Source organism: Anthonomus grandis, chromosome 1, assembly GCF_022605725.1.
Source record: "Anthonomus grandis grandis chromosome 1, icAntGran1.3, whole genome shotgun sequence".
Lineage (NCBI taxonomy): Eukaryota > Metazoa > Arthropoda > Insecta > Coleoptera > Curculionidae > Anthonomus > Anthonomus grandis.
Genome location: NC_065546.1, coordinates 57,437,176 through 57,446,469, shown reverse-complemented (window position 1 = coordinate 57,446,469; position 9,294 = coordinate 57,437,176). Strand labels below are relative to the sequence as shown.

At 36.5% G+C, this 9,294-nt stretch overlaps 1 protein-coding gene across 1 annotated transcript in view; it reads right to left on the bottom strand.

The window, feature by feature from the left end:
• Positions 1-2,951: 2,951 nt before the first annotated feature.
• Positions 2,952-9,294, bottom strand: part of LOC126737068 (uncharacterized) — a 63,122-nt gene continuing 56,779 nt past the window's right edge. The window contains exons 4-9 of the mRNA XM_050441765.1: positions 5,617-5,817; positions 5,454-5,559; positions 5,137-5,403; positions 4,920-5,078; positions 4,735-4,867; positions 2,952-4,058 (exon numbers count right to left, since the gene is read on the bottom strand). Of these exons, the coding sequence (XP_050297722.1) occupies positions 3,109-4,058; positions 4,735-4,867; positions 4,920-5,078; positions 5,137-5,403; positions 5,454-5,559; positions 5,617-5,817 (1,816 nt within the window). The 3' untranslated portion in view covers positions 2,952-3,108. The remainder of the gene's footprint in view (positions 4,059-4,734; positions 4,868-4,919; positions 5,079-5,136; positions 5,404-5,453; positions 5,560-5,616; positions 5,818-9,294) is intronic.

The window sequence follows — 9,294 nt, the reverse complement described above, 5'->3', positions numbered from 1 at the left end:
CAATATCTTAATTTCTAGTGTATGGATTTTAATATTTTTTTTTTAGTAATTGATTGAGGAACCCTTGGAGTAGCCTAGAAATAAATAATTATATCATATTACTCACTTTAAATCAAGACATTCAATTACAAATAAGAGTCAAATTATTTTATTTAGTCCAGGCACTTAAATCAGAAAAATGTCAATATCTTGATTTCTAGTGTATGGATTTCAATATTTTTCTTAGTTATTGCTAGAACCCTTGGAGTATCCTAGAAATTAATAATTACAAGATTTTATCCACTTTAAATCAAGATATTCAGTCACAAATAAGAGTCAAATTATTTTATTTAGTCCAGGCACTTTAATTAGAAAAATGTCAATATCTTGATTTCTAGTGTATGGATTTTAATTTTTTTTAGTAATTGATTGAAAAACCCTTGGAGTAGCCTGGAAATAAATAATTATAACATTTTATCCACTTTAAATCAAGATATTCAATTGAAAATTTTACAAAAAAGAGTCAAATTATTTTATTATTCCAGGCACTCAAATGAGAATATAAATATCTTGATTTTTAGAGTATGGATTTCAATATTTTTCAAGTCATTGGTATTTTTTTTTAAATTGGCTAAATCTTTATTTAGAAGGACAATCTGTAGATTTGCTATAAAACATTTTTGAGCAAAATTTTCCTATTAGTCAATTTTTTTTTATTACATATAAAAATTAATGCCGTTTGAAACGGACCATCCTATACAGGGTGTCCGCTTCAATTCGCACATTTGGTCAAAAGCACCAAATTCGAGGATGACCATTGGGATTTCGGAAACCGTAAGAGTTAAAAGGAAGCAAAGTTGCGCAATTTAAAGCTTAATAAAATGACGTTTAAAAAATTTTAAAATTCCGGGTACTTCCGGAGATATCCAAAAAAAAAACGAAATTTGTCAAAATCGTTTTTACCTTCTACCGACTTTATTTAAAGAGATATCGGAAAACTAAAAACAGTTTTTCATTGTCACTTTTTATATCTTCGAACGTCGAATAATATTTTTTTTTGCGTCGTGTTGTAGGATAATAAAAGTGGCAATGCAAAAGGTACTAGATAAAAACGATTTTGACAAATTTCGTTTTTTTTTTTGGATATCTCCGGAATTTTAAAATTTTTTGAACATCATTTTATTAACCTCTAAATTGCGCAACTTTGCCTCCATTTAACCGACCCCGTAACTCTTACGGTTTCCGAGCTCCCAATGGTCACCCTCGAATTTGGGACACCCTATATAGTTGAAAAAAAACAATGTGTACGAAAAAGAGTACAATAGTTTATTTTAACAACTTAATCAATACAATCCTTTGCACTATCTTATCTTAACCTAAAGTCACATTAACCATAGTGACCGGCCACTTGATCTCTAACTATTATATATTGCGTAAAAAACGGTAAAAACGGTAAAAACGGTAAAAACGGTACCAAAAATGGCAATTTTGCAGGAGCAACTGTTTTTTCTAAATTGAACAGTAAGTCTAAAAATTAAACTTTAGTCACAAGATATCTCGTCACTTCGCAGATTGGTGACAAAATAAAAACTGAATCCCCCGTATGTTGAAAAAAATGTCAATATTTTAATTTCTAGTGTATGGATTTTAATTTTTTTTTTAGTAATTGATTAAAGAACCCTTGGAGTAGCCTAGAAATAAATAATTATATCATATTACTCACTTTAAATCAAGACATTCAGTCACAAATAAGAGTCAAATTATTTTATTTAGTCCAGGCACTCAAATGAGAAAAATGTCAATATCTTGATTTCTAGTGTGTGGATTTCAATATTTTTTTTTAGTTATTGCTTGAAGAACCCTTGGAGTATCCTAGAAAAAAATAATTACAACATTTTATTCACTTTAAATCAAGATGTTCAGTCACAAATAAGAGTCAAAAATTTTTTTTTAGTCCAGGCACTTAAATGAGAAAAATGTCATTATCTTGATTTCTAGAGTATGGATCTAAATACTTTTTTATGTAATTGCTTTAGGAACCCTTGAGGTATCCTAGAAATAAATAATTACAAGATTTTATCCACTTTAAATCAAGATATTCAATTACAAATTTTACAAAAAAGAATCAAATTATTTTATTTATTCCAGACACTCAAATGAGAAAAGTGTCAATATCTTGATTTTTAGAGTATGGATTTCAATATTTTTCACGTCACTGGTATTTTTTTTTTAAATTGGCTAAATCTTTATTTAGAAGGATAATCTATAAACCTGTATGCAAAATTTGAAAAAAAATGGATCAATTGGTTTAAAACTTTGACACTCTGTAGATTTGCTATAAAACATTTTTGAGCAAAATTTTCCTATTAGTCAATTTTTTTTATTACATATAAAAATGAATGCCGTTTGAAGCGAACCATCCTGTGTTCAGGGTGTCCGCTTCAATTCGCACATTTGGTCAAAAGCACCAAATTCGAGGATGACCATTGGGATTTCGGAAACCGAAAGAGTTAAAAGGAAGCAAAGTTGCGCAATTTAAAGCCTAATAAAATGACGTTTAAAAAATTTTAAAATTCCGGGTACTTCCGGAGATATCCAAAAAAAAAACGAAATTTGTCAAAATCGTTTTTACTTTTTACCGACTTTATTTAAAGAGATATCGGAAAACTAAAAACAGTTTTTCATTGTCACTTTTTATATCTTCGAACGTCGAATAATATTTTTTTTTTGCGTCGTGTTGTAGGATAATAAAAGTGGCAATGCAAAAGGTACTAGATAAAAACGATTTTGACAAATTTCGTTTTTTTTTTGGATATCTCCGGAATTTTAAAATTTTTTGATCATTTTATTAACCTCTAAATTGTGCAACTTTGCCTCCATTTAACCGACCCCGTAACTCTTACGGTTTCCGAGCTCCCAATGGTCACCCTCGAATTTGGGACACCTTATATAGTTGAAAAAAAAACAATGTGTACGAAAAAGAGTACAATAGTTTATTTTAACAACTTAATCAATACAATCCTTTGCACTATCTTATCTTAACCTAAAGTCACATTAACCATAGTGACCGGCCACTTGATCTCTAACTATTATATATTGCACAATTTTTAAATGGTACTAACTTAATCTCTAGTACAACCCTGATGGCAAATCGGTGACCCTGCCCAACATCGAGTCGCTGCTCAAAGACAAAAAGTCCCCATTTTTCCGTCCCAGTCTGCTCTTTCGGCAATTTTGTCCGGAAAACAGTCCGGCATTTTCGTGTCCCCTTTTAATCAAAAAACTCGCCGCGCTACTCAATTTCTTCTCTTGCAACCGCGGAAAATAGTAGGAAACCTCGTTCGCCGGCGGCAAGAACATCTTCTGTTTATCTTCCGAGCACGAGCCGAATCGCGGCCTGAAGGTGCTTTTTACGTGAACATTCGAAACGCTTTTCACGACCGTCGGAGGGCGTTTTTGAGGTCCGGTCACCACGATATCCACCATCGTTTCCAGACCGTCTTCGACCCTGTCCAGGCTTTTGCTTTTGGTCCTTTGCCTCGCAAGTTCTTGATGGTACTTTGGCACGGCATCGCATTTATCCTCCAAATGGTTATCGCGATATTTTGAGGCGCTGATCAACGAATCAGACCCGTTGACGCTCGTGTAAGGAGTTTCGTTTTCGAAGAACAACTCTTTGGGATAGTAGTAGCCGTCTGAGGGTACAAACAGATGCACCAAGCTCTTGGCCCTACGCGGTGGTTTCGGATGCAACTCTTCCGGAACGATTTCGCTTTCCGTTGCTATGGCATAGTCGTCTGCATCGATGTGGATTTTCAGTTTGCCAGCCACTTGGGCCTCTTCTATTCGTTTGTCTTCTTTGGACTCTGCATTCACGATGTTTCTTAGTTCTTCAATGACTTCATCTATAGTGGTTTTATCATCATCCTCTTCTTCTTCTTCTTCTCCTTCATTTTGCTCTTGTGCATGGTTTGTTTCAGTTAAAGGGTGGTAATTTGGTTGGTAAATTTGGTCGTCTTCAGAGGTTAAACTGCGTTCAGATGATGAGATGCCTTCGTCTTCGTTTGGGGTCGAGTCGTCTGCAAAAGTGAACCTAATTATTAATTGACTTCCAAAAAAGCAGGCCTTAACATTTTTTTTTCAAAAATGTCCAAAGCTATTTTCATATAGAAACACCTTCAAATTACGAGGCAATTTTACCACTAACCAAAACTCTTTATTTTTACTCTTGACACGTGTTTCGCTAACGATGTTAGCATCTTCAGGAGAAATATAAAACTAATTTTTAATATTCTCCCGAAGATGCTTACATCGTTACCGAAACACGTGTCAAGAGTAAAAATAAATACTTTTGGTTAGTGGTAAAACTGTCTCGTAATTTGAGCGTTGCACCAAAGGACTATAGTAGCGGAACGACCTCTACCTTTGCTATAGTTTGTTCTATTAGAATATCGGGCGCCTTAAATATTTTCTTTATTTGTGGAAATGTATGACATTCTTTAAAGCCTACATTTCTGCTCGGAGTATTCTTATGATAATTACTTCGTTTATCGCCATTTAATAAAGAAGTGTGGCGCCTTTGACTCCGTGATTTCGTTAATCCGGGTCAGTGCTTTTATTATTAAAAGGTGTTAAAACCAAACCCGTAACTGAGGCGAATAAACTGAGATTTCCCGACATTAGGGGTTTCTTTGACCTACGAACCCCCGGGACTAAAAATCCCATTACACTATTAGAAACACCCTGTTTACTTACGTCTTTTTTTAGTGTAAGAGCCCATCAGTGATCTCGTGGACTTTAGGGAGCGTATTTCCGATTGGAGTTCGCTGCAGCGGTCCTTAAGGGACTTTTCTGAGTAACTCAAGATTCCTTTTTCGTCTTGCAGAGCCTAAGCGAGACAGATGATACAACTGACTATATAACCAACTTCTATTTCTTACCTTCACTTTCTTTTCTAGCATAGCCACCTTCTCTTTTAGGTTAGAATTCTCTTTCTGCAGCACCTCTTTAGTGAAGACTATATTGTCTAGACTAATGTAATTCCTTTCCCAGTAAAGAATCTCCTCTTGCAAATGTTCTGATCCAGGGGCAGTCATATTCTAAAAACCCTCTATTTTACCAACAAAAAAAACACTTCTGAATCCATTAAGTACATACGTCTTTAATTACTCCAATGTCAAATCCCGCTTGTTCCAGCTCAGACTGTATGTACAGCCTCTTTTGAGACGACCCGCTGGTATCAATAAATCGATTTAGGAACCTCAGACCTGACGTCACCAGCTCCTTTTGACCTCCCGTCGACAACATCATGCCCACCAAGAACCTGAACCTCGCGGGTTCTCCAAAGCGCAGACGTAGGGTCGACATTGCTTCTGAGACCGCTGAGTGACCCCCTATCGAAGGTTCACAGGCCCTAGCCAACAACTAAAAACCAACTTTAATGGATTTCTTAAGAGTTTCCATTGGTCACTCACCTGCAATGCGATAATCCTCGATTTGTTCACGTTGCTCATGATGCAAACTGCCACAGTAAAGAGTCCCGCTGATGATGAGATGAGCTTTCTGAGCGACTCAGAATACCTAAAATTGTGATATGAAGTTATAGGGGATGAAAGGAAATCACTTTAATCGGATTACCTGGTACAGCAACTCAGAAGACATTGCAAGCAGGAAAGTTCATCCAGTAAAGCACGTCTTTGTAATGAAGGTGGGATTTTGCCAGTGGTGCCAGGTGATCCATGGATAATCGTGTTGGACTGGCTGAGCTGGATAGCCCGTAGGAGATGGATCAGAAGGGTCACGCCATCTAGGGGATCAGCCACGAATTCTTGGACGAAGCTAAAAAAGGAGTTTGTTATTGTAGGCAATTTGGCAACAACGATTTAAATTATGAAGTCCGAATGTTTTTCTTAGAGTTGTTATGGTTATGTGCTTATCGGTGTTCGCGGAAAATGCCAAGGCGTCAACATCTCGGCTGAGCTTTGAGAGAAGACCGTCTCGACCGTTTTAATTGGAAAGATTGAGTTTAGTTGTTCTTTGTATTTCACTATAGTTGGTAGTTGAAATAATTTTAAAACTCGGTCCGCAAGTTGAAAAAAAAAAAAAGAAAGGTGGCAATTTTGGTAGTGTACGCGGTTCGCGGCGGTTAGGTGACATGTTTTGTTTGTGTTGGCGATTGGCATTTTTTTCATTCGGTGAAGTAGTGACGTCAGTTGTGTTGGGAAAATAAACAAAACAAGCATTGGTGCGTATTGGTTGCGTTTGTTTTTCCTAAGTCGTCACCTCAAGTGGAGTTGAGAAAAATGTCGGCGCAAGATTTTACGGTAAATGAGTTGAAGGAGTTTTTGAAGCTCCGTAATTTACCAGTAACCGGCAGTAAGGCTGAACTTATAGACAGGCTGGACAAAGTGTCCGAAAGCATTTAGGAAGATTTGGTCAGCGAAAGACATCAAAGACAGGTCGATGTTGCTACGTCTAGATTGGCTCAACATGAACTAGAAATGTTGAAACGTGAGCAAGAATTGGCGAGAAGGGAAATTGAACTTCTACGACGAGAACAAGAGTTGTTAAATTCTCGTACGACGCCAGAGAGGTCTGATAGCAGAAGCAGCTCCGCAGCTAGCAGTACAATCAGTATTCGAGCAATGGGCGACTTATTAAGTGATTTTATAATAATAATAATAATATTATTTCCTTTATTGCCAACAAAATCAAAATAAATTTGACAAAGCAACGTCAAGCAGAAATGGTGAATTCCCTAAAATAGATTCACGATGAATATTGCATATAATAAGAAACATGATACAATCAAATACATATAGAATAAAATGAGATAGACTAACAAACAGTAAAAGTTAATACAGCAACTACAAAGTTAAAATTACAATATCAATAAATGAAGTTCAAAATATATAGAATGTGTACATATGTGTAACAGGTTCACAGGTCTGGTACATCAAAATCTAAATTTAAAATCATAAAAGCACTTATCTAAAAGAAACTGACTAGTGGCTTTCCTAAATTTAACACTATTATTAATGGATTTTATTTCTGGTGGTAATAACCCATATGCTTTAACTGCCATATAATAAGGACCCCTTTCAAAAAACGCTGAACCATGGGCTGGTGCCCGAAGATCTTCCTCCCCCTTGTGATTACTGCAATATCAGTGCCATAATGGTCACTGTTTACTGAAAAAAGGTGTGGGTGCCTTTTGACAAACATCACTAAGGACATAAAGTAGATTGAAGGCACAGTCATTATGTTCAGTGATTCAAAATGTGGTTTGCATGATGTTCCAGGGCGCAACCCCAGCATAGCTCTGATGATCCTATTCTGAACTACAAAAATTTGAGGAGCCACAGAGGATGATCCCCAAAACATCACACTATAAGCAATCAATGACTGCACCCCTGCAAAATAAAACTGTCTTATGGAATTTACTGTTAATGAATATTTTAGTCTTCGCATTAATGCACAAAAGATATTTAGTTTAGATTGGAGCACCCTCACATGTTCCTCCCAGCCAAGAGCAGTGTCCAAGGTGACCCCTAAAAATTTAACTGTGTTTTCCACAGGTACTGATTTGCCTCGCATTTTCAAATAAACAGACTCTGTTAATTTGGGATTTTTCTGAAATAGCATTAGACCAGTCTTTTCGCAGTTCAGAATTAACCCTGCCCCATCACACCAATCCTGCATTGTCCCCGCTGCACATAAGCACCCGTTAGCCAGGCTCCCAAAATCCCGCATCACCACGACAGCCGATGTATCATCAGCATACTGGCAGAGGATTCCCGCAGCCACCTCATCTGAAAGTGAATTCACATACAATAGAAACAGCACAGGACCGAGAATCGAGCCCTGAGGTACACCTTGCGAAACAATAACTGGCTTAGAATAATAATTTCTATTGTCCTTTGAGATACACACAATTTGTTTTCTTTCCTCCAGATAAGACCCCAGTAAAGCACCAGACAATCCTCTCAAACCATAGTGTTCCAATCTATGCAACAACATCCTATGATCAATGGTGTCAAAGGCCTTAGAAAGATCAAAAAAAAGCCCAGCCACCCTCCTGTTACAGTCAACATTGTTTATTATATGATTTATTGTTGTGAATATTGCCAATTGTGTTGATCGATTAGGTCTAAAGCCATACTGTTTATCAGAAAGTATATTATACTGATCTAAGAAGGTCATTAATCGGCTATATATAGCTCTTTCAAAAACCTTGGACAAGGAAGACAGAAGAGATACAGGTCTGTAATTCTCTAGTACCTGGGCATCTCCCTTTTTATGTACCGGCACAATTCTTGCAGCCTTAAGGGCAGAGGGAAATGTACCTGTTTGAAAACAAAGGTTTACTATGCTTGATATTGGTTTAGCTATGAATTTGGCTGAATGTTTCAAAATTATAGTTGGAATTTCATCTAGACCTACAGAAAATTTATTTGGCAAGTTGATTATGATACGAAAAATTTCCAAGCTATCTACAGGATCTAAAAATATGGTTTGAGTTATGGGGTTTTTTAAAGGTTTATGACTTGAAGGGTAGACAGTTGGGATATCAAATTGATTTATAAACAAATCCGCGATTGTTTGTGGATCTTATATTTCCAGTTATATTTCCATTATGAGATTTTGATGGCTCCAATGATTTTGAAAAATGGGAGCAGCAGGTATAACTTCTGCGAGCATCTTATCAATTGGATGATAACGCTGTCAGAGTTTTAATTAGCTCCAAACTAAAAGGTCGGGCTTTGTCTTGGTTCCATTCAAAGCCAGCTCACCTAACAATGGATATCACCACTTTGTTAGATAACATGCAACACATGTTTATGCACCGTCCCAGTAAATTGTTAATGAGGAAAGATTTTGAAAATAGACATTGGAGAACAGGTGAACGATTTACGGATTATTACCATGACAAGGTAATTTTGGGAAATCAGGTGCCGATTGAAGAGGAAGAATTGATAGACTATATAATTGATGGGATTTCAGATCGACAATTACGAGATCAGGCTCGTATTCAACGTTTTCGTTCAGGAGCAGATTTGTTAGAAGCTTTTGAAAAAGTCACATTGGATTACAAGAAACCAAATGAATAGGAACGTAAAGTGAACAGTGCGGTTGGCAATAAAACTGTCCAATATTCAAATCCGGGCGTTAAACAAGTAAGGTGTTTTATTTGCCGAGAAACGGGACATATTTCGACAAAATGTGTAAAGCCTAAGAGATCTTTTGGTGCGTGTTTCGAGTGCGGGTCAACATCACATAAGTTGAACGAGTGTCCTCGCCGTGTTTCTCATCAAC